At 50.7% G+C, this 24,537-nt stretch overlaps 1 protein-coding gene across 1 annotated transcript in view; it reads right to left on the bottom strand.

The window, feature by feature from the left end:
- LOC139262019 (uncharacterized) overlaps positions 1–24,537 on the bottom strand; it is a 99,463-nt gene that overhangs the window by 3,341 nt on the left and 71,585 nt on the right. Inside the window, exons 10-13 of the mRNA XM_070877183.1 lie at positions 17,052–17,129; positions 16,191–16,247; positions 7,593–7,670; positions 6,733–6,789 (exon numbers count right to left, since the gene is read on the bottom strand). Of these exons, the coding sequence (XP_070733284.1) occupies positions 6,733–6,789; positions 7,593–7,670; positions 16,191–16,247; positions 17,052–17,129 (270 nt within the window). The remainder of the gene's footprint in view (positions 1–6,732; positions 6,790–7,592; positions 7,671–16,190; positions 16,248–17,051; positions 17,130–24,537) is intronic.

The raw sequence follows: 24,537 nt of genomic DNA, 5'->3' as shown, positions 1-24,537 counted from the left end.
GGACATGTTGAACATGTGATTTATGTCAATGGTGGAAAAAGTTGGGTGTGGGTGGGGCTTGGGTGTTACTGGCTGTGAAACTTATGATTTCAGACCAATGTTGCGATTAATCTTTTGTTATTGAAAATAAGCTTTGTTATATGTGTAAGTACTCTAGTAATGACTCCACGAGGTAAGGTATGGTACTTGAACTGTTGTGACCTTAGTCTATTTATTGCAGCTCCTGAGTGAAGATACAGTGAGGTGAACTCCCTTTTATACTTGGTTACCTGTAGTGTGCAGGTGACCCTTGGCTCTCCACCAGTAGTACCCTCTGGTGGTACAGGTACAGAGTTTTCAGTGTGAAGGTACATTCAGTGGTCTAATGTAAAAGTACATACATTATACATACATAACATCACTCCCCCCCCACCTAAGTCTTGTGCCACTGGCCTTGGCACTGTGTGCTCTGGGCCTCGACTTGAATGCCCAAAGCCCTTAAACTTTATCTGTGCTTGGGAATGGCTCTCTCCCTGTAGACCCCCAAGTCCTTATTGCCACGACATTGGGAAATGGTCAGCAGTGGACGGTTGGAGATTTTAGTGAGGGTTGTGTGGCTTCTGGGTGTGATCCATGTGTGTCCATGGCTACATACATCCATTTCTCCCCGCCCCCCCCATACATAGATCATATGTGTGGCTCAACATCTGCATTGGCGTACATGTACAGAGAATAAAAATTAGGATTGGTTATCTAATTTTTTGGGTTCTGCAGTGGTGGAACAAGTACATATTACAGGTAAGGTACATAAGTGGTATTACTGTCTTGTCCCTGGAGTGTGGGTGCAGGTGGGTGAGGACGCTAGTTCCAGAGCAACCGGACTGTGTCCAGGTTGTCTGATGGCGGCATTTTGCCCCCTGCCAGCTGGGTGGGCTAGGATTGCTCACCTAGCTGAGTCTCAGGGCCTTTGCCGTTGCCTAGTGGTGGGCAGAGCCACAGGAATGTGTGGCCTCCCTGTCCTCCTTTGAGGGTTGCAGGGTCTCCCTGCTGCTCTTCAGCAGTGGTGGAAGCCTGGTCCTCCCAGGTCCCGTCGGGAGGGCTGGAGGGTGCTGGCCTCTTGCTCCCGGTGCTGGCCATAAAGACCAGAGGGGTAGGGCCAATCTGGGGCAGGGTGCCAGTGGTGGTGTCTGTGCCGTCTATTGATCACTGGCCCTGCAGTGGGTATGCTTCCCCTGCATGTGTGGCCACACTGCCTGGGCATCACATTGGTCCCGAAGGCGCAGGCTACATGATCGGGTAGCCCACTGGACCTGGGTTCTTCCCATGGGATGTTGCCCTTAGTTTTGTCAGCGTACATGTAGAACCCGGTATCACACATCATTTCATCATTCACATTCATGATACATTCCGACTGCAATCAGCTAACTTAGTTGTCTTTACAAATTCGCACTTGTCAATTACATCACTTCAATGTATCCTACTGGCATCGCTGTTCAACCGTACATTTAGATACTTGCATTTGTTAATTACATCTTTTTCATTAGTATCACCTGCATCGCTGTGCAAAGAGTAGAACATTCCCTGTAATTGTGCTGGGTTGCCGGTCTGCTTTAAGAGGGCCTTGCAATCTTTACCCCAATCCGGTTCGCTGCTCGGCATCACATGTGGTTCCCTCAACGCTGCACCTCGTGGTCTGGTCCTGGTCATCTTGATTTCAGGTGCTTCACCTAATGGTGCCCGAAAGGTGAGGTTTGGTCATTTGGGTTGGATCATCTCGCCGTTGGTTTATGCGCTCTGTGACACTGTCACACAGTCGAATCGGATGGTGAGATCTTCAGGTGCTGTGATGGATCCAATTTTAGGGCCGCGTGGGATGTCGATCGCCGGGGCCTGGAGGCTTTCCCAGCTCCAACAGATTTGGATTTGTTTCATCCATCTTCTTCCCAGCAGCATTGGACCATCACCAGCAACAATCCACAAAGTCAACTTGTGCATCGTGCTGCCATGGGACACCTGGATCTCCACGCTGCCAACGACTGGGATGGTGTCGTTTGTGTAAGTGAGCAGCTTCGCTTGGATCGGGAGCATTTTAGGTCGTTTGATACAATTGTCCCAGAGTTTCTCGAAGGCCGCCTGATTCATCATCGATTGCCTCGCCCCTGTGCCGACCTCCATCGAGACCGGAATACCGTTGATTTCGACTTCCATTTTCCAGGGAGAACTCTCGGTGGAGCAGGTATACACTCCGTACACCTCTTCCTGGGGCTGAACAGCCTCATAGACTCTCTCTTTGTCTTCATCAGCGCTGGAGCCCGGGTGATTGGCCAACTCTTCATCGACTCAGTGAGTAAAATGGCCTTTCGCGTTCCAGCTTTTGCAAATATAATCTTTGTAGCGGCACTGATGGGCCCTGTGATTTCCTCCACAGCACCAGCATGGGGCTGGCTGGTTGGCTCCATGTGGCGGAGTCAGGGTTGCGGGACTCGGGGTAGCAGTCTTGCCTCTGAAAGGTGCCACAGTTCTTGCTGGGTTAGAGTCCTGCGTGAGTCATCATCCTCTTGGAATCACAGGTAGGGATCATGAACGCCTGGCTCATTTTAATTGCCTTCTGCAGGGTGACCGTAGTGCCCGCGGAGAGCAGCTTGTGGAGGAGGCCCTCATGGCCGATTCCAATGACAAAGATGTCCCTCAGTGCTTCATTGAGGTGGTCGCCAAAATCACATGGTGCCGCCAATAATCTGAGGTCTGCAGCATATTTTGCGATTTCTTGGCCTTCGGTGGGTGTAGAACCGGTGTCTGGCTGTGAGGATGCCCTCTTTAGGTTTGAGCTGTTCCTGTATCATTGTTACGAGCTCCGCGTACGTTTTGGTTGTCGTCTTCGCTGGGGCTAGCAGGTCCCTGACGAGACCATAGACGGTGGGCCCACAACTGCTAAGCAGGATAGCTCTGCGCTTATAAGCCAGTGAGGTCAGGTCGTCTCCTGCTGGGCCATTTGCAATAAAAAAGTGTTCGAGCCTTTCCACAAAGGCTTCCCAATCTACCCCATCAGTTAATTATTGAAAGTTGCTAAGATTAGCCATTTAATGTATGGAAATTCATAATCTCGTTGCCAGTTGTTATATGTGTAAGCACTCTAGTAATGACTCCATGAGGTAAGGTATGGTACTTGAACTGTTGTGACCATAGTCCATTTATTGCAGCTCCTGAGCGAAGATACAGTGAGGTGAGCTCCCTTTTATACTTGGTTACCTGCAGTATGCAGGTGACCCTTGGGTCTCCACCAGTAGCACCCTCTAGTGGTACAGGTACAGTGTATACAGTGTAAAGGTCTATTCAGTGATCTAATGTAATAGTACATAAATTATACATACACAATACCCTTGTTGTGCACTTTCTCAGATAACTGGATGGTTACACACTGGTGATTCCTTACCATGAAACTTATCAATCAACGTAAACTTTAACTGGCACCAAGATAATGGGCACCATTGAAGTCTGCGTTGCCACTCACATCAGCGCTCTTTAAGACAAATCTTTCCGATATCAGCTCCTCACGTAAGAGTGGGATTTAACAAATGCCAGCCACACCGCTGGCATTCGTCCCAGTTAGTTCCACTTTTTTTGAGCGAACAATATTGTGGGCGATATGTGTGCGAGGTGATGAAATTGACGATGGACGAACTCCATGGCAGCTAGTTTGGGTAAATATGCTCTTTACGACATAAAACAGTGGACGGGCATTAATATTGAATCTTGGCATTAATTCCATGCAGAAAGTAACGCTGGGCGATATTATGGGCGTTGAATTCGGCCATTCTGCTGATTCCGCCCCAAAAAAGTGGGTTGGCGGTAATATTTTTTCTCGGCATTAAGCCCATTGGGAAAATAATGCTCGGTGATAAGTCTCCTAAAAAAGCCCGTCAGTTTCCATTTTGTGCCAAAATGAGCGATATATGGGCGTTATACGTCATTTCAGTGGTAAAATGGGTGTAACGTGGGAGTTAAGCATGCAAAAAAAGTGGAGGTTCCAGCCCTATATGTTTGTTCTCAGTGGATGATCCTGATCAGAGTCACATTTATTGTCCATCCTTCGTTGCCCTATGAAGGCTATGGACATTCTTATTGAACCAACTGTATACTTCAGGGAGCAGTAAGTGTTAATACATATGGGGTCAAGTTTCGGCCTGAGTTGCTAATATTTTTTTGGAGGAATTAGTTTAGAATGGAGTATCTTAGAAATTGCAATACTCGGCCTTTAGTTTGCTCCAGTTCTAGTGAGTTAGAACAGTTTCATTTTAGAACAGATTTTTTTTTCAAAAGGGGACATGTCCAGCCACTTACGCCTGTTTTGCAAGTTTAGACAGCGAAAACTTACTCCAAACTAACTTAGAGTAGAGTAAGTGTAGATTTTTGTACGCTCAGAAAAACCCTGCCTACACTTAGAAATCAGTCGGGAACGAAAGATGGGGGTGGCGGGGCGGAAGGGGGGTTTAAAACATTAAACACTTCACTTTTACAAATAAGGAGCCATCATCAATAATAAGTGATAAATAAATAAATAAATAAATAAACCAATAAATTAATCCAAAATAATTTAAAAATTACAAATTAAAAAAAAAATTAAAAATCACTCAATAAATAAAAAATTATTTCTACTCACTTACTGCAGCACCGGGGAGAAGATGGGGGGGGGCAGAGTGGGGGGGAGAAAGAAGAAGATGCGGGTGGAGAGAAGAAGATCCGGGGGAGAGAAGAAGATGGGGGGTGGAGAGAAGAAGATCCGGGGGGAGAGAAGAAGATGGGGGGTGGAGAGAAGAAGATCCGGGGGGGTGGAGAGAAGAAGATCCAGGGGGAGTGAAGAAGATGGGGGGTGGAGAGAAGAAGATCCGGGGGGGTGGAGAGAAGAAGATCTGGGGGGAGAGAAGAAGATGCGGGGGGAGAGAAGAAGATGGGGGGTGGGGAGAAGAAGATCCGGGGGGGTGGAGAGAAGAAGATCTGGGGGGAGTGAAGAAGATGGGGGGTGGAGAGAAGAAGATCCGGGGGGGTGGAGAGAAGAAGATCCAGGGGGAGTGAAGAAGATGGGGGGTGGAGAGAAGAAGATCCGGGGAGAGAGAAGAGGATGGGGGGTGGAGAGAAGAAGATCCGGGGGAGAGAAGAAGATGGGGGGTGGAGAGAAGAAGATCCGGGGGGGTGGAGAGAAGAAGATCTGGGGGGAGAGAAGAAGATGGGGGGTGGAGAGAAGAAGATGGGGGGTGGAGAGAAGAAGATCCGGGGGGAGAGAAGAAGATGGGGGGTGGAGAGTAGAAGATACGGGGGGAGAGAAGAAGATGGGGGGTGGAGAGAAGAAGATGCGGGGGGAGAGAAGAAGATCCGGGGGAGAGAAGAAGATGGGGGGTGGAGAGAAGAAGATGCGGGGGGAAGAGAAGAAGATGGGGGGTGGAGAGAAGAAGATGCGGGGGGAGAGAAGAAGATCCGGGGGAGAGAAGAAGATGGGGGGTGGAGAGAAGAAGATGCGGGGGGAAGAGAAGAAGATGGGGGGTGGAGAGAAGAAGATGCGGGGGGAGAGAAGAAGATGGGGGGTGGAGAGAAGAAGATGACGATACCGGGCCGCCGCCACCGCTGACTCTTCGGGTGGACCCCGCCCCCAGCGAGAGGCAGAGGGCCCTGCCACCGACGACGAAGCCAGGCCCTGCCGAGGACATCGGGCGGGGCCTGCAGCAGCCGATGCCGGGCCGCCGATGACTCTTCGGGTGGGGCCTGCCCCCAGCGAGAGGCTGGGCGGGCGGGCCCCGCCACCAACGACGCCTATGCCGGTCTCCCAGGAGGACTTTGGGCGGGGCCGACCCAGCGAGCGGCCAGGCAGGTGGGCCCTGCCGCCGAAGTAAGATGCGCAGGCCACTCGGCCCAGCATAGGGGCGACGTCCCTTCGGCCTGGGATCGGGTCGTCGCCCCGGAGACAGGACACCGGGAGCTGCTGCACACGTGTGCAGCTGCCGGCACTGTTTTCGGCGCAGGGCTGTAGCTCCGCCCCCAGCAGCTCCTGCTGCGCAGCGCCGAGGTGGAAATGGGCCGACAGCTATCGGAGAATCGTGAGGTAAGTATTCGCCGCAATTTTTGTTCTATAAATTAGGTGAGCCTCTCCGATGTGCGCCGTTCTAGCGGGCAGCCGAAACTAGACCCTTATATAGTGTGGATTAGAGACCCATTTAAGCCACAAAGCTGGTGACATTCCCTGAAGGGCATTTGTAAACCCAGTAACCTAAATTTCCTTGGGACTAGCTGAGAAATTATGAAAATTATTGGATTCAATTTCACAACATACCATGGTAGCTTTGGAACTCAAGACTTTCCGGTTTTTAGTCCAATAGCAAAGTCACCACAATAATGTGCCTGACTGTTGTCACTTTAATATTTGTTGTTTCTATTTCTGTAATCTCAAATCAGTTCCTACTAAGAACAGATCTACAGCACAATTCTTTCTCTAATTCAACATTATTGACAATTTCACTCTGAGAGGGCACAAGTTGGATTTGAGTGGCAAATGGAAAAATGGCCCACTGGGGCATCAGTGGGTGATCGTCTGGGGTTGGCGATGGGGACTTTGACAGGCCAGAATATCAGGATCTTTACCTTCGGAGTGCCCGAGGCTGACATTAGTTGCCTAAAGGTAATGAGTTTTATTATCCACCTCTAAAATTCCTTGCCTTAAAGAATGCAAAATGAAAAACAGATTTATTTAAAAGATTTTACTACCTGGTGATTTTTTCTGAAAAGCAATAGATCCGTACTGAATATCTTCTCTTTCTGTGCCTGCAGAGAATAAGATAGAAATAAAGAATTTGCATCTACACATATCATGCTTGAACATATCCCAAAGCAAGCAATGAATTACTTTGAAAGTGGAAGTACTGTTATCAGGTAAACAAACACCGTTCAAGGTCCCAAAAGCAGGAAATGAGATAACAACCAGTTAATCGCTTGTGGTGGTGTTGGTTAAGGGAAGAATTTTTGTCAGCACAACTTCCTGCTCTCCTTCAAATGATACGATGATATCTTTAACATGCACCGAAACATGCCTGAACTGAAAGACAACACTTTTGAAAATGCAGTACTCTTCGTGAAGTGTCATTCTAGAGTACATGCTCAAGGCCTGAAATGGGATTTGAACCCACAACTTTCTGTCTCTGATGTGACAGTGCTGCCCAGTTGAGTCATAAATTGGAGAATCAACACCGTATCTGTTGGTGCAGATTTACTAAACAATGTAAGTTAAAAATATTGATGTGACTCCTATCTTTTTCAACATTATTCTTTATTCTCTTTTTCTCCCACCTCTCCTGACTCTCACTGGGTTCTGGTTCCACAAGCACTGATAGCCCTCCAGTATATAACTCAAATGTTCATTCTTCATGTGTGAGCCTGGATGTGAAGTGTTGGGAAGCTATAAGATCACAAAAATCTATTTTGCTAAAGATTGCTAAAATATCTCAGAATTTATCATTACATATCTGAAGAGCTCTGCGAACTAACATTTTAACTCAATTAAATCTGACAATTTCTGTGTTAACAGTACCTACACAGATAGAGCCACATAACATGATTCATCTACTTACCGTCTTCATTTGCCTTTCTATTGACAGTTGCATATTCAGCAAAACGACTTGTCTCAGGCACCGGCATCTCGTTATCTCCTGGAAAATATATCTTTCTGATTAAGATATTAGCTTGGTTGGATTTTCAGAAAGCTGTATCAGAAATTTCTAAAAAAACTGCTCCATTGCTAATGAGATATATTGGAATGATCAGGAAAGTGGGATCAATCCTTCAGAGAAAACATCACTGTCTAAAAAAAGATATCCATGATATACTGAATCTCTGGCATTGTTGTCATGAGTAGTTTTAGGAAAACTAATGTATTTGTGACATGTGTTGGAGGCATCTAATGGTGGTAGGGTAAAATATCAGGAAATGTATGAGCACTCTTTTAGAGGGGAAGTGTTAAGGACTCAAAATGCAGCTATTAATCACACTGTGAATTGGGATCCACAGCAAACTATAACAGGATAAGTGAGATTTAAATGAGCACAGCTGATTGATGTGTGCTGTGTTTTATTAATGTTAATGGTTTGAATGTCTCCAAATGAAGATCAAAATATGTTAAAATTTGTTGCATTGGCTCCTGGTTAAGTAATGCCTTCATTTTACAATTCTCCTCCTTGTTTCCAATCCCTGCATGACCACATAAGCCCAACAACCCTCCGGCTTCTTGCCCATTCTCAAGATACCTAGTTTACGTTTTTAAAATGGGCGTTATCACGAGCGATATCAAATGGGCCGAGATAGCAGAGGTGGTCTCGTCGGCGACCTTCGAGGTGCGTGAGGGCAACCAGTGCCGCAAACGATGGAACGACCTTGTGGGATCCACAAGAGTAAGTATTACATCGATTTACATGTACTTATGTATTTATATAATTTAATTTGTAACAGTCATGAGTGATTATCAGCAAATGTGAGATCTTGCACTTTTACCGGGAATGTTTTACTCAAAGCCTGCGGTCACGGTGTACGTCTTTATGTGAAGAATGATAATAATCATAATAATCATGATTACATCTGTCGGTTATTTGTTGTATCAGTCTCTGTGACAGTACCTAGCAATGATATCATGCAATGATCTCATACCATGTCGTCCTGTTACCTTTTGCAGAAAAAGCTTTCGATGATGAGGTCCAAGCAGAGGTGAACAGTGAGGGGCCAACAGTTGCCAGCGATGTCACTGAGGTGGAGGAGTGAGTGCTCGCACTCGTGGGGAAGCACCCCCGGACAGCCATGGACACATCTGCAGACCCTGAAGTGATGCCACGTGAGAAAAGCTTACACCATTGCGTGATGTAAAGTCAATAGATGCCACACCCACTCATATCCGAACAATCATATATGATTTCTAAAAGTGTCATAGAAATAATGCTGGCTTCATGAAAATCATTGCAATTCACAATGTGTTGATGGTCAAGAAATGTGATGTCTGGGATGATTTTGAGAGCAGTGGTGCTTTTGTCGTGCATGTGCTGTGTGTAGCGCTGGACTCACCTTGTCACTATAACACCCCCTTCTCCTCTAATAACCTCATTTGCGTCTTTCAGCTCAGCTAGCAGCGCGGCCCCAGGCAAGGTCACGGGGGCGCGGGGTAGGAGCCAGCAGACGATCCTACTACATCTGGTGTTGAGGAGCTCCAATTGTCACCCGTCCATCTGCTGGGTCTGTTCTCAATGGATGAAAGCGCTGACTTCGAAAACCTGCATCGCCACACTCCAGAAGTCATTCCACCCCAAGACCATCTAGTGATTCTCTGGTCATTCCCGCATGCACTCTTGAGGTGCCGGCCTCAAGCACCTCTCCACAGGGCACCCCACTTGTCCCCCGGATGGCGCCAACGCTGCGAAGGCCTCTTGGATGCAGCAGGTCTGTTCCACGAGCGCGACATAACAGCGGAGAGATGGTACAGTTGTCCAAGAGGACTGTATACACGGTGACCAGCTGGGGGCATTTCCCAACACCTGACCACCATGACCGAGTACGTTCGTGCATGGTGGAGTCCCTGGATGCGATAGCCAGGAGCACTGCTGCCACAGGCCTCCCAGTAGTCCCCGAGCGTGGCATTCCACCCCAGGTTCCACCCCACCACTGCGAACAACAGATGAGAGCAAGGACTAAGATCCTGCTTCTGCATCAGAGAATGTTGCCCCCTCGGCAGCCCCCGCTCCCGTACCTGTGCAACCACAGCATCTGCCTTCATCCCCCGCAATGAGGCATCACCTGAGGAGCTCCTCGGCCAGGCGCCGTGGAGAGAGGAGGGGAAGGGATAGGTGGGGAGAAGAAGGAGTGGGGAAGGAAAGTGAGGTGCATGTGCGCAGGTGATGGCTGTGTCATATCTCTATCTGTGAGTACATCTCCATCTGGGTGTATGCAATTTGTTGCAATGTATGGGGGCTGAGGACCATGCTCCTGCTTTGCCTTTGTATTCTGTGTTGATGGACATGTTGAACATGTGATTTATGTCAATGGTGGAAAAAGTTGGGTGTGGGCGGGGGTTGGGTGTTATTGGCTGTGAAACTTATGATTTCAGACCAATGTTGTGATTAATCTTTTGTTATTAAAAATAAGCTTTGTTATATGTGTAAGTACTCTAGTAATGACTCCACGAGGTAAGGTATGGTACTTGAACTGTTGTGACCTTAGTCTATTTATTGCAGCTCCTGAGTGAAGATACAGTGAGGTGAACTCCCTTTTATACTTGGTTACCTGTAGTGTGCAGGTGACCCTTGGCTCTCCACCAGTAGTACCCTCTGGTGGTACAGGTACAGAGTTTTCAGTGTGAAGGTACATTCAGTGGTCTAATGTAAAAGTACATACATTACACATAGATAACATCACTCCCCCCGCCTAAGTCTTGTGCCACTGGCCTTGGCACTGTGTGCTCTGGGCCTTGACTTGAATGCCCAAACCCCTTACACTTTATCTGTGCTTGGGAATGGCTCTCTCCCTGTAGACCCCCAAGTCCTTATTGCCACGACATTGGGAAATGGTCAGCAGTGGACGGTTGGAGGTTTTTGTGAGGGTTGTGTGGCTTCTGGGTGTGATCCATGTGTGTCCATGGCGACATACATCCATTTCTCCCCGCCCCCCCCATACATAGATCATATGTGTGGCTCAACATCTGCATTGGCGTACATGTACAGAGAATAAAAATTAGGATTGGTTATCTAATTTTTTGGGTTCTGCAGTGGTGGAACAAGTACATATTACAGGTAAGGTACATAAGTGGTATTACTGTCTTGTCCCTGGAGTGTGGGTGCAGGTGGGTGAGGACGCTAGTTCCAGAGCAACCGGACTGTGTCCAGGTTGTCTGATGGCGGCATTTTGCCCCCTGCCAGCTGGGTGGGCTAGGATTGCTGACCTAGCTGAGTCTCAGGGCCTTTGCCGTTGCCTAGTGGTGGGCAGAGCCACAGGAATGTGTGGCCTCCCTGTCCTTCTTTGAGGGTTGTAGGGTCTCCCAGCTGCTCTTCAGCACTGGTGGAAGCCTGGTCATCCCAAGTCCCGTCGGGAGGGCTGGAGGGTGCTGGCCTCTTGCTCCCGGTGCTGGCCCTGAAGACCAGAGGGGTAGGGCCAATCTGGGGCAGGGTGCCAGTGGTGGTGTCTGTGCCGTCTATTGATCACTGGCCCTGCAGTGGGTATGCTTCCCCTGCGTGTGTGGCCACACTGCCTGGGCATCACATTGGTCCCGAAGGCGCAGGCTACATGATCGGGTAGCCCACTGGACCTGGGTTCTTCCCATGGGATGTTGCCCTTAGTTTTGTCGGCGTACATGTACAACCCGGTATCACACATCATTTCATCATTCACATTCATGATACATTCCGACTGCAATCAGCTGACTTAGTTGTCTTTACAAATTCGCATTTGTCAATTACATCACTTCAATGTATCCTACTGGCATCGCTGTTCAACCGTACATTTAGATACTTGCATTTGTTAATTACATCTTTTTCATTAGTATCACCGGCATCGCTGTGCAAAGAGTAGAACATTCCCTGTAATTGTGCTGGGTTGCCGGTCTGCTTTAAGAGGGCCTTGCAATCTTTACCCCAATCCGGTTCGCTGCTCGGCATCACATGTGGTTCCCTCAACGCTGCCCCTCGTCGCGGTCATCTTGATTTCAGGTGCTTCACCTCATGGTGCCCGAAAGGTGAGGTTTGGTCATTTGGGTTGGATCATCTCGCCATTGGTTTAAGCGGTCTGTGTCACTGTCACGCAGTTGAATCGGACGGTGAGATCTTCAGGTGCTGTGATGGATCCAAATTTAGGGCCGCGTGGGATGTCGATCGCCGGGGCCTGGAGGCTTTCCCAGCTCCAACAGATTTGGATTTGTTTCATCCAGCTTCTTCCCAGCAGCATTGGACCATCACCAGCAACGATCCACAAAGTCAACTTGTGCATCGTGCTGCCATGGGACACCTGGATCTCCACACTGCCAACGACTGGGATGGTGTCGTTTGTGTAAGTGAACAGCTTCGCTTGGATCGGGAGCATTTTAGGTCGTTTGATACGATTGTCCCAGAGTTTCTCGAAGGCCGCCTGATTCATCATCGATTGCCTCGCCCCTGTGCCGACCTCCATCGAGACTGGAACACCGTTGATTTCGACTTCCATTTTCCAGAGAGAACTCTCGGTAGAGCAGGTATACACTCCGTACACCTCTTCCTGGGGCTGAACAGCCTCATAGACTCTCTCTTTGTCTGCATCAGCGCTGGAGCCCGGGTGATTGGCCAACTCTTCAGCGACTCGGTGAGTAAAATGACCTTTCGCATTCCAGCTTTTGCAAGTATAGTCTTTGTAGCGGCACTGATGGGCCCTGTGATTTCCTCCACAGCACCAGCATGGGGCTGGCCGATTGGCTCCATGTGGCGGAGTCAGGGTTGTGGGACTCGGGGTAGCAGTCTTGCCTCTGAAAGGTGCCACAGTTCTTGCTGGGTTAGAGTCCTGGGTGAGTCATCATCCTCTTGGAATCGTAGGTAGGGATCATGAACGCCTGGCCCATTTTAATTGCCTTCTGCAGGGTGACCGTAGTGCCCGCGTAGAGCAGCTTGTGGAGGAGGCCCTCATGGCCGATTCCAATGACAAAGATGTCCCTCAGTGCTTCGTTGAGGTGGTCGCCAAAATCACATGTTGCCGCCAATAATCTGACGTCTGCAGCATATTTTGCGATTTCTTGGCCTTCGGTGGGTGTAGAACCGGTGCCTGGCTGTGAGGATGCCCTCTTTCGGTTTGAGCTGTTCCTGTATCATTGTTACGAGCTCCGCGTACGTTTTGGTTGTCGTCTTCGCTGGGGCTAGCAGGTCCCTGACGAGACCATAGACGGTGGGCCCACAACTGCTAAGCAGGATAGCTCTGCGCTTATCAGCCAGTGAGGTCAGGTCGTCTCCTGCCGGGCCATTTGCAATAAAAAAGTGTTCGAGCCTTTCCACAAAGGCATCCCAATCTACTCCATCAGTTAATTATTGAAAGTTGCTAAGATTAGCCATTTAATGTATGGAAATTCTTAATCTCGTTGCCAGTTGTTATATGTGTAAGCACTCTAGTAATGACTCCATGAGGTAAGGTATGGTACTTGAACTGTTGTGACCTTCGTCCATTTATTGCAGCTCCTGAGTGAAGATACAGTGAGGTGAGCTCCCTTTTATACTTGGTTACCTAAAGTGTGCAGGTGACCCTTGGGTCTCCACCAGTAGCACCCTCTAGTGGTACAGGTACAGTGTATACAGTGTACAGGTATATTCAGTGGTCTAATGTAATAGTACATAAATTATACATACACAATAACCTTGTTGTGCACTTTCTCAGATAACTGGATGGTTACACACTGGTGATTCCTTACCATGAAACTTATCAATCAACGTAAACTTTTACTGGCAACAAGTTAATGGGCACCATTGAAGTCTGCGTTGCCACTCACATCAGCGCTCTTTAAGACAAATCTTTCCGATATCAGCTCCTCACGTAAGAGTGGGATTTAACAAATGCCAGCCACACCGCTGGCATTCGTCCCAGTTAGTTCCACTTTTTTTGAGCGAACAATATTGTGGGCGATATGTGTGCGAGGTGATGAAATTGACGATGGACGAACTCCATGGCCGCTAGTTTGGGTAAATATGCTCTTTACGACATAAAACAGTGGACGGGCATTAATATTGAATCTTGGCATTAATTCCATGCAGAAAGTAACGCTGGGCGATATTATGGGCGTTGAATTCGGCCATTCTGCTGATTCCGCCCCAAAAAAGTGGGTTGGCGGTAATATTTTTTCTCGGCATTAAGCCCATTGGGAAAATAATGCTCGGTGATAAGTCTCCTAAAAAAGCCCGTCAGTTTCCATTTTGTGCCAAAATGAGCGATATATGGGCGTTATACGTCATTTCAGTGGTAAAATGGGCGTAACGTGGGAGTTAAGCATGCAAAAAAAGTGGAGGTTCCAACCCTATATGTTTGTTCTCAGTGGATGATCCTGATCAGAGTCACATTTATTGTCCATCCTTCGTTGCCCTATGAAGGCCATGGACATTCTTCTTGAACCAACTGTATATTTCAGGGAGCAGTAAGTGTTAATACATATGGGGTCAAGTTTCGGCCTGAGTTGCTAATATTTTTTTGGAGGAACTAGTTTAGAATGGAGTATCTTAGAAATTGCAATACTCGGCCTTTAGTTTGCTCCAGTTCTAGTGAGTTAGAACAGTTTCATTTTAGAACAGATTTTTTTTTCAAAAGGGGACATGTCCAGCCACTTACGCCTGTTTTGCAAGTTTAGGCAGCGAAAACTTACTCCAAACTAACTTAGAATGGAGTAAGTGTAGATTTTTGTACGCTCAGAAAAACCCTGCCTACACTTAGAAATCAGTCGGGAACGAAAGATGGGGGTCGGGGGGGGCGTAAGGGGGGTTTAAAACATTAAACACTTCACTTTTACAAATAAGGAGCCATCATCAATAATAAGTGATAAATAAATAAATAAATAAATAAACCAATAAATTAATCCAAAATAATTAAAAAATTACAAATTAAAAAAAAAATTAAAAATCACTCAATAAATAAAAAATTATTTCTACTCACTTACTGCAGCACCGGGGAGAAGATGGGGGGGGGCAGAGTGGGGGGGAGAAAGAAGAAGATGCGGGGGGAGAGAAGAAGGGGGGGTGGAGAGAAGAAGATGCGGGGGGAGAGAAGAAGATGGGGGGTGGAGAGAAGAAGATCCGGGGGGGTGGAGAGAAGAAGATCCGGGGGGAGAGAAGAAGATGCGGGGGGAGAGAAGAAGATGGGGGGTGGAGAGAAGAAGATGCGGGGGGAGAGAAGAAGATGGGGGGTGGAGAGAAGAAGATGCGGGGGGAGAGAAGAAGATGGGGGGTGGAGAGAAGAAGATGCGGGGGGAGAGAAGAAGATGGGGGGTGGAGAGAAGAAGATGCGGGGGGAGAGAAGAAGATGGGGGGTGGAGAGAAGAAGATGACGATACCGGGCCGCCGCCACCGCTGACTCTTCGGGTGGACCCCGCCCCCAGCGAGAGGCAGAGGGCCCTGCCACCGACGACGAAGCCAGGCCCTGCCGAGGACATCGGGCGGGGCCTGCAGCAGCCGATGCCGGGCCGCCAATGACTCTTCGGGTGGGGCCTGCCCCCAGCGAGAGGCTGGGCGGGCGGGCCCCGCCACCAACGACGCCATCACCGGTCTCCCAGGAGGACTTTGGGCGGGGCCGACCCAGCGAGCGGCCGGGCAGGTGGGCCCCGCCGCCGAAGTAAGATGCGCAGGCCACTCGGCCCAGCATAGGGGCGACGTCCCTTCGGCCTGGGATCGGGTCGTCGCCCCGGAGACAGGACACCGGGAGCTACTGCGCACGTGTGCAGCTGCCGGCACTGTTTTCGGCGCAGGGCTGTAGCTCCGCCCCCAGCAGCTCCTGCTGCGCAGCGCCGAGGTGGAAATGGGCCGACAGCTATCGGAGAATCGTGAGGTAAGTATTCGCCACAATTTTTGTTCTATAAATTAGGTGAGCCTCTCCGATGTGCGCCGTTCTAGCGGGCAGCCGAAACTAGACCCTTATATAGTGTGGATTAGAGACCCATTTAAGCCACAAAGCTGGTGACATTCCCTGAAGGGCATTTGTAAACCCAGTAACCTAAATTTCCTTGGGACTAGCTGAGAAATTATGAAAATTATTGGATTCAATTTCACAACATACCATGGTAGCTTTGGAACTCAAGACTTTCCGGTTTTTAGTCCAATAGCAAAGTCACCACAATAATGTGCCTGACTGTTGTCACTTTAATATTTGTTGTTTCTATTTCTGTAATCTCAAATCAGTTCCTACTAAGAACAGATCTACAGCACAATACCTTCTCTAATTCAACATTATTGACAATTTCACTCTGAGAGGGCACAAGTTGGATATGAGTGGCAAATGGAAAAATGGCCCACTGGGGCATCAGTGGGTGATCGTCTGGGGTTGGCGATGGGGACTTTGACAGGACAGAATATCAGGATCTTTACCTTCGGAGTGCCCGAGGCTGACATTAGTTGCCGAAAGGTAATGAGTTTTATTATCCACATCTAAAATTCCTTGCCTTAAAGAATGCAAAATGAAAAACAGATTTATTTAAAAGATTTTACTACCTGATGATTTTTTCTGAAAAGCAATAGATCCGTACTGAATATCTTCTCTTTCTGTGCCTGCAGAGAATAAGATAGAAATAAAGAATTTGCATCTACACATATCATGCTTGAAAATATCCCAAAGCAAGCAATGAATTACTTTGAAAGTGGAAGTACTGTTATCAGGTAAACAAACACCGTTCAAGGTCCCAAAAGCAGGAAATGAGATAACAACCAGTTCATCGCTTGTGGTGGTGTTGGTTAAGGGAAGAACTTTTATCAGCACAACTTCCTGCTCTTTTTCAAATGATACGATGATATCTTTAACATGCACCGAAACATGCCTGAACTGAACGACAACACTTTTGAAAATGCAGTATTCTCCGTGAAGTGTCATTCTAGAGTATATGCTCAAGGCCTGAAATGGGATTTGAACCCACAACTTTCTGTCTCTGAAGTGACAGTGCTGCCCAGTTGAGTCATAAATTGGAGAATCAACACCGTATCTGTTGGTGCAGATTTACTAAACAATGTAAGTTAAAAATATTGCTTGTGACTCCTATCTTTTTCCACATTACTCTTTATTCTCTTTTTCTCCCACCTCTCCTGACTCTCACTGGGTTCTGGTTCCACAAGCACTGATAGCCCTCCAGTATATAACTCAAATGTTCATTCTTCATGTGTGAGCCTGGATGTGAAGTGTTGGGAAGCTATAAGATCACAAAGATCTATTTTGCTAAAGATTGCTAAAATATCTCAGAATTTATCATTACATATCTGAAGAGCTCTGCGAACTAACATTTTAACTCAATGAAATCTGACAGTTTCTGTGTTAACAATACATATATAGATAGAGCCACATAATATGATGCATCTACTTACCGTCTTCATTTGCCTTTCTATTGACAGTTGCATATTCAGCAAAACGACTTGTCTCAGGCACCGGCATCTCGTTATCTCCTGGAAAATATATCTTTCTGATTAAGATATTAGCATGGTTGGATTTTCAGAAAGCTGTATCAGGAATTTCTAAAAAAACTGCTCCATTGCTAATGAGATATATTGGAATGATCAGGAAAGTGGGATCAGTCCTTCAGAGAAAACATCATTGTCTAAAAAAAGATATCCATGATATACTGAATCTCTGGCATTGTTGTCATGAGTAGTTTTAGGAAAACTAATGTATTTGTGACATGTGTTGGAGGCATCTAATGGTGGTAGGGTAAAATATCAGGAAATGTATGAGCACTCTTTTAGAGGGGAAGTGTTAAGGACTCAAAATGCAGCTATTAATCACACTGTGAATTGGGATCCACAGCAAACGATAACAGGATAAGTGAGATTTAAATGAGCACAGCCTATTGATGTGTGCTTTGTTTTATTAATGTTAATGGTTTGAATGTCTCCAAATGAAGATCAAAATATGTTAAAATTTGCTGCATTGGCTCCTGGTTAAGTAATGCCTTGATTTTACAATTCTCCTCCTTGTTTCCAATCCCTGCATGACTACATAAGCCCAACAACCCTCCGGGATCTCTGCGCTCCTCTAATTCTGGGAACTTGAGCATCTCCGATTTTAATCACACCACCATTGGTAGCCACGCCTTCAGCTGTCAAGACCTTAAACCCCGTAATTCCATCTCTAATCATCTGTCTCTCTTTCCTTCTTCAAGATGCTCCTAAAAACCTTCCTTTTTGACCAAGCTTTTTGTCATCTACCCTACCTTATGTCACTCGGTTTCAAATTTTGATTGATAACTTTCCTGTGGAGCGTCTGGGGACATTTCACTCCATCAAAGGCACTTTATAAATAGATGTTGTTGTTGTAAAATGTCATGCATATGAAATATGATAATAATGGAAATCACAACATGACATACATAAGAACATAAGAACATAAGAATTAGGAACAGGAGTAGGCCATCTAGCCCCTCGAGCCTGCTCCGCCATTCAACAAGATCATGGCTGATCTGGCCATGGACTCAGCTCCACTTACCCGCCCGCTCCCTGTAACCCTTAATTCCCTTATTGGTTAAAAATCTATCTATCTGTGATTTGAATACATTCAATGAGCTAGCCTCAACTGCTTCCTTGGGCAAAGAATTCCACAGATTCACAACCCTCTGGGAGAAGAAATTCCTTCTCAACTCGGTTTTAAATTGGCTTCCCCGTATTTTGAGGCTGTGCCCCCTAGTTCTAGTCTCCCAGACCAGTGGAAACAAACTCTCTGCCTCTATCTTGTCTATCCCTTCCATTATTGTAAATGTTTCGATAAGATCTCCCCTCATCCTTCTGAACTCCAACGAGTAAAGACCCAGTCTTCTCAATCTATCATCATAAGGTAACTCCCTCATCTCCGGTATCAGCCTCGTGAATCGTCTCTGTACCCCCTCCAAATCTAGTATATAGTTCCTTAAGTAAGGTGACAAAACTGCACACAGTACTCCAGGTGCGGCCTCACCAACACCCTGAACAGTTGCAGCAGGACCTCCCTGCTTTTGTACTCCATCCCTCTCACAATGAAGACCAACATTTCATTCGCCTTCCTGATTACCTGCTGCACCTGCAAATTAACTTTTTGGGATTCATGCACAAGGGCCAATTGTGGAGCAGTGGAGGCGTGTCCTGCACAGGTGGAGCTGTGCTGCAGTGAGAGGAGCAGCTACCAACCTTAGCTCCTGCCTGGAAGGCCTGGAGTGAGCCCTGAGACCAGCCCAGGAAGAGGAGGAAAGGGCTAGCTTGCTACCCATTCAACATCCGGAGGGAGAGGAGGAGCACAGAAACAATTTTAACATTTATTACAACTACAGAGAGTTGGAGAGAGGGGGAAAAAAACAACAACCTGTGTGGAAGGAGGGAGAGTCTACAACATTCTACAGGTGGGTGTTGGTGCATTTCCCCGTAAAGACTTTGCTCTATCGGTGGGGGGAGGAAAGAAGACCACTGAGGGCCGGAACATCGCGGGGGGTGTGTGTGTGTGGAAGTGTGTGTGGGGGCCTTGCTTACAACTAGGCCCCTCCCACAATTGAATCCCCCCACCCCCCCCAATTGCCTAGCCTGGGATAGCTGGAGCTACCAGGCTGAAGATTTTATTTCTTTAATCACCCATTAAACATCATTAGGAGTGTGTGCCTGGTGGCTCGAGCTGCCCCAGGTGAAGACATCTTCTCCCCTCACCCGAAGACCATCCCAAAGACTATTTTGTGTTTTACCATCTGGGGATTGCAACCACCCACAGCTGCGAGGGGAGACCTGCCCTTGCAGTCCACCCCCCTTCCCACCCCTCTCCCTCTTTCTCTGTTACTCTGTTTCTCCCCTCTCTCTCTGAGACCCCTTCCTCCCAAATTAATTTAAAAAAAATATATAAAACAATTGAGACAACTGAGCAGAGGGAGCAAGGCCCCTCCCCAATTGCCAACTAGGGGAGAGGTGTGCCTCGTTAAGAGCTCCTCTGCTCAATCTAATCAAACGAGGCCTAATTAAGACCATTAAGGCCTGTGACTTTGGGGTGGGTGTAGCTCTTAAAGGGACCCCGTGATGGCGACCCCATCCACGCCGGTGGCAGAGCCAGCAAAGGCATGTGCGCAGGTGGCAACCGCTTCCACGGCACCTCCTGCGCCACCCGCTGCCCTGCCACCATTCAGACTTATTACAAAAAAACACGGGGTCAAGAGCTATACTCACTCCACAATGAGCATCGAGGAGTGCGTGCGGGCGATGGCTGGGGTAGTCGGCCCCTCGGCCATTGTCGCAGCCTCCAAGATGTCTGGGAAGGCCGTGTTCTTCCTGGGGTCGGAGCGGGCGGTGTCCCTGGCCCTTGAAAAGGGGCTCACGGTGGGCGGGACGTTCCTGCCGGTGGACCCTCTCGAGGCCACCGTGCAGAGGGTCATCGTGTCGAACGTCCCGCCCTTTGTTCCCGCTGAGCTCCTCCTCCCTCACCTACACCAACTGGGGGAGGTAAGGTCGGGGATCAACCCCATACCGCTCGGCCTCAGGGAGAACAGCCTGCGCCACGTGTTCTCCTTCCGCCGCCAGCTCTTTGTCCGGCTGGCGCGGGAGGAGACGACGGAGGGAAATTTCAATGTGGTGCACGAGGGGACTGCCTACCGCGTCTTCTGGACGTCGGACGGTGTGCGGTGCCATGCCTGTAGGGAGGTGGGGCATGTTCGTAAGAACTGCCCCGCCTCCAAGGCCGCCAAACCACCGAGGGCGGCCAAGGCTGGCGCCGCCCCCACCCCTCCCCCTAGTTGCGTCCGCGTGCCGGGAGCCGTAGGTGCGCGGGCATCGTCGGGGGCCTTTGTTTTCACGGCCTCCGGCGGGGGGGAGGAAGAGCATCCGATCGAAGAGAAGGCGCGGAAGAAGACGAGACATCTAGAGGCGGGTCCCCTCATTGCGCCGGAAAGTTTGACCACCGCGCTCGGCCCAACCCAGTCACCGGCGAGCGCGGGGTGCCCTGAGCCCGTGCGCGAGCCCTTGAACAACACCGCAGAGGGGCCCGGGCGCGGGCAAGAAAAGGAAAAGGGGGGGGCGGAGCGGGAGGCCTCGGCAGACATGGAGGTCTCCCTGCCTCAGCGCACCTCCAGCAACAAAAGGAGGCGCCGCTCCGTTGAGGCGGAGGGGGAGCAACATCCCTCCGCGGAGGAGTCGGTGCCCGCCGCGTGTCCCGCGTCCCCCACCAGTGCCCCCAAGCAGCGCCGTAGGCGGGAGGAGTCTGTCCCCGGGGAGGGTGAGACAGTCGAGGCTGCCCAGCCTCTGCCTCCCGGGGATGACGTGGAAGATCTGCCTGTCGTGGGGGGCGTGGGGACCGCGGAGGAATGCATTGCCGCCGGGCCTGGCGTCCCGGGGACTGAGGCGGGCGGGGCCGAAAAGGCCGAACCTGAGCCCGCCCACCTATTAATCAACTTCCCCCGGGAGTCGCTCGACCCGGCAGAAACACAAACAATTAAGAAATTTAATGACACTGTAGATGCTGGGCCGGGGGGTGGCAGCGGGGAGGGGCAGGAACACCCACCCTCGCCCCTTACTTTGGAGCTGGAGCACTTGGAGAGACTGGGGATTTCCTATGGCCGGGTCTCTCCTTGTTCCCCGGTTCCTGGGGCGGAGGGGGAACCCCTTCCGCTGTCATTTCCCGACCCAGCACCATTTTTAAAAGAGCCCAGTGAGAACTCCTCTGCCGACGATCCTGGGGGTGGGATCGGGGCAGAGCCAGGGCCGGTTGGAGCGGCCGGTTCATTTGCCGTACCTTGTGCGGTCGATGGGCCGGCTGCTGGCGGCCACCTCCCGGAGGAGGACGGGGACTCGGTGGGGGACGCGGGAGAAAATCTAGAGACCACCGCCAGCGAGGCGGTGGATCTGCTCGCGGCCGCCGCCGAGACCATCCTCATTCCTGCAAAGGAACTGCGGGACTTTTTGGCTCAGAGTCGGGGTCGCTGCAACCAAGCCCGACTGGCCCAGGAAAAATGGTCCGAGCCGGAGCTGATCAAGGGGTCCGTCCGCGCCGCCGCTAAAACCTTGGCCGCGGGCGGGCCCTTGACAAAGGAGCAACACCTTGAGCTGCGCGAGCTCGAGGGACTCCTCGCTGGGCTGCGGAGGGAGTGGAGTTCAACAAAAGACTCCTCTCCCTCCCCCACAATAGGTTAAGGTAGAGGTTGCACTATGCTTTTGCCATGAAGATAACCATAGCCAGCCTCAGCATCAACGGCGGCAGAGGGATACGCCGTAGATTTGACAATTTTTCACTCCTGCGGGTGGGGAAATATGCGGTGTGCTTCCTGCAAGAAACCCACACCGTGCCGGGAGACGAAGCCACGTGGCTCCTGGAATGGCAAGGAGAGGTCCGCATGAGGCACCTCACCGCCATTTCTAGTGGGGTGGCCATCTTGCTGGGCCCGCATTTTCAGCCGGAGATCTTGGGGTCGAGGAGCCCGTGCCAGACCGCTTGCTGCACGTAACGGTTCGCCTGGGGGACGTGCCGCTCCATCTCGTGAACGTGTATGCCCCTCAGCCCGGCCCGCAGCAAACGCGCTTCTTTGAAGAGGTGTCCGCTCTTCTTGGCTCCGTCGATGTCGGCGACTGCATTGTCCTCTGGGGGGATTTTAACTGCACCCTCGAGGCGAGGGACCGCTCCGGTGCCCCGCAGTGCATGACGGCGATGGAGAAGTTGAGGGACCTGGTCGGGTCCTTCGACTTGGTGGACGTCTGGCGAAATCTCCACCCCGACTCCAGCGCCTTTACTTGGGTGAGGCCTGGAGTAGGATGGTCTCGAGTCGACCGCCTTTACGTGTCTCGGGCGTACGTTTCCTGCGTCCCGGCGGCCTCCATGCGGCCGGTGCCGTGTTCGGACCACCAACTGGTGTGGCCGGTGCCGTGTTCGGACCACCAACTGGTGTGGACGGAGCTCGCTTCGCTCCGCGCGAGGATGGGGTCCGCGTACTGGCACTTTAACAACCGGTTGCTGGAGGACGTGCGGTTCCAGGACTCGTTCCGTCGATTCTGGTCCGACTGGAGAAGGAAGCAGGGGGGCTTCCCCTCCTTGAGGCTATGGTGGGATGTGGGCAAGGCTCACGTCCGCGTCTTCTGTCAAGAGTACGCGAGGGGGTCGACCAAGAGGCGGGCGGCCAGAGTCGGGCGCCTAGAGAAAGAGGTGCTCGACCTGGAAGCCCGTCTCGGTCAAGTCGTCCAGGACCCGGCCCTGCGGACGGTGTACAAAGCGAAGAAGGCCGCGCTGAAGGACCTGCAGCTCGTCGGGTCCCGAGGCGCGTTCGTGAGGTCGTGGATCCGGTTCCTGCGGGATCTGGACCGCGGCTCCCCCTTCTTCTACTCGCTGGAAAAAAGGCAGAGTGTCCGTAAGCAGCTCTTGACGCTGCTGGCCGACGACGGCTCTCTCGTCTCGGATCCGGAGGGCGTCAACAACAGGGCCCGTGAATATTACGGGGCTCTGTTCTCTCCGGATCCGTCCAGCGAGGAAGCGCGTAGAGTTTTGTGGGAGGACCTGCCGAAGGTCAGCCCGGAGGGCGCCGAAAATCTGGAAGCTCCGCTAAGCCTGGCGGAGCTGACCGGTGCCCTCGACCGGCTCTCGAGGGGAAAATCCCCGGGGCTGGACGGGCTGACCGTGGAGTTCCACAGGGCGTTCTGGGACGTCCTGGGGAACGACTACGCGCGGGTCCTGGGGGAAAGTCTGGCGACCGGCGAGATGCCCCTCTCTTGGCGCAGGGCAGTCATCGTCCTGCTGCCTAAGAAGGGCGATCTCCGCCTCCTTAAGAACTGGCGCCTGGTCTCCATCCTCAGCACGGACTACAAAATCTTCGCCAGGGCGATGTCTGCTCGCCTTGGTGCCGTGCTGGACCACATGATGCACCCCGACCAGTCCTACACGGTCCCAGGCCGGACAATCCACGATAACATCCATCTGGTCCGGGACCTCATCCATTGTTCCCAGGAGGCTGGTCTGTCGGTCGCCTTCCTATCCCTCGACCAAGAGAAGGCGTTCGACAGGGTGGATCACGACTATCTGCTCGGAACTCTGCGCGCTTTCGGGTTCGGTACGCATTTCGTCGCCCAGATCCGACTTTTGTACGCCGCCGCGGAGTGTCTGATTAAGGTTAACGGGTCCTTGATGGCGCCCCTTCGCTTTAGGAGAGGGGTGCGCCAGGGATGCCCCATGTCCGGCCAGTTATACGCCGTTTGCGTGGAGCCTTTCCTGCGCCTCTTGCGGACGAGGTTGACGGGACTGGCTCTGCAAGGGCCGGGCGTGGAGGTCGTCCTCTCGGCTTACGCCAATGACGTGCTCCTCGCGGTAGAGGATCCCGCTGACCTGCGGAGGATGCGTGAGTGCCAGGAGATTTACTCGACCGCGTCCTCCGCCAGGATCAACTGGGAGAAATGTTCCGGACTCCTGGTGGGTCAGTGGCGGGTGGACTCCCTGCCGGAGGAGCTCAGGCCTTTTGCCTAGAGCACGACCCATCTCCTCTATCTGGGAGTCTACCTTAGCCCCGACGAGGGAGCCTGGCCGGCGAACTGGCAGGAGCTGGAGGCCAAGGTCGCCGCTCGCCTAGGGCGCTGGACAGGACTGCTCTGAGTGCTGTCCTACAGGGGTCGAGCGCTAGTCATAAACCAGCTGGTGGCCGCAATGTTGTGGTACCGGCTGGTCACTTTGACCCCTCCCCCTGCGTTTGTCGCCAAGATACAGAAGAAGCTGGTGGACTTCTTCTGGAACAACAGGAAGCACTGGGTCTCTGCTGCGGTCTTGAGTCTCCCGCTTGAGGAGGGCGGTCAGTCGTTGGTGTGCGTCAGCGCCGAGCTCGCGACTTTCCGTCTTCAGACCCTGCAGAGATACCTTTACGTCGAGCCCCCTCCTAGGTGGTGCGCT

The sequence above is a fragment of the Pristiophorus japonicus genome, chromosome 4 (assembly GCF_044704955.1).
Source record: "Pristiophorus japonicus isolate sPriJap1 chromosome 4, sPriJap1.hap1, whole genome shotgun sequence".
NCBI lineage: Eukaryota > Metazoa > Chordata > Chondrichthyes > Pristiophoridae > Pristiophorus > Pristiophorus japonicus.
The sequence above is the reverse complement of the archived record's forward strand: the minus strand, read 5'-3'. Positions and strand labels throughout refer to the sequence as shown.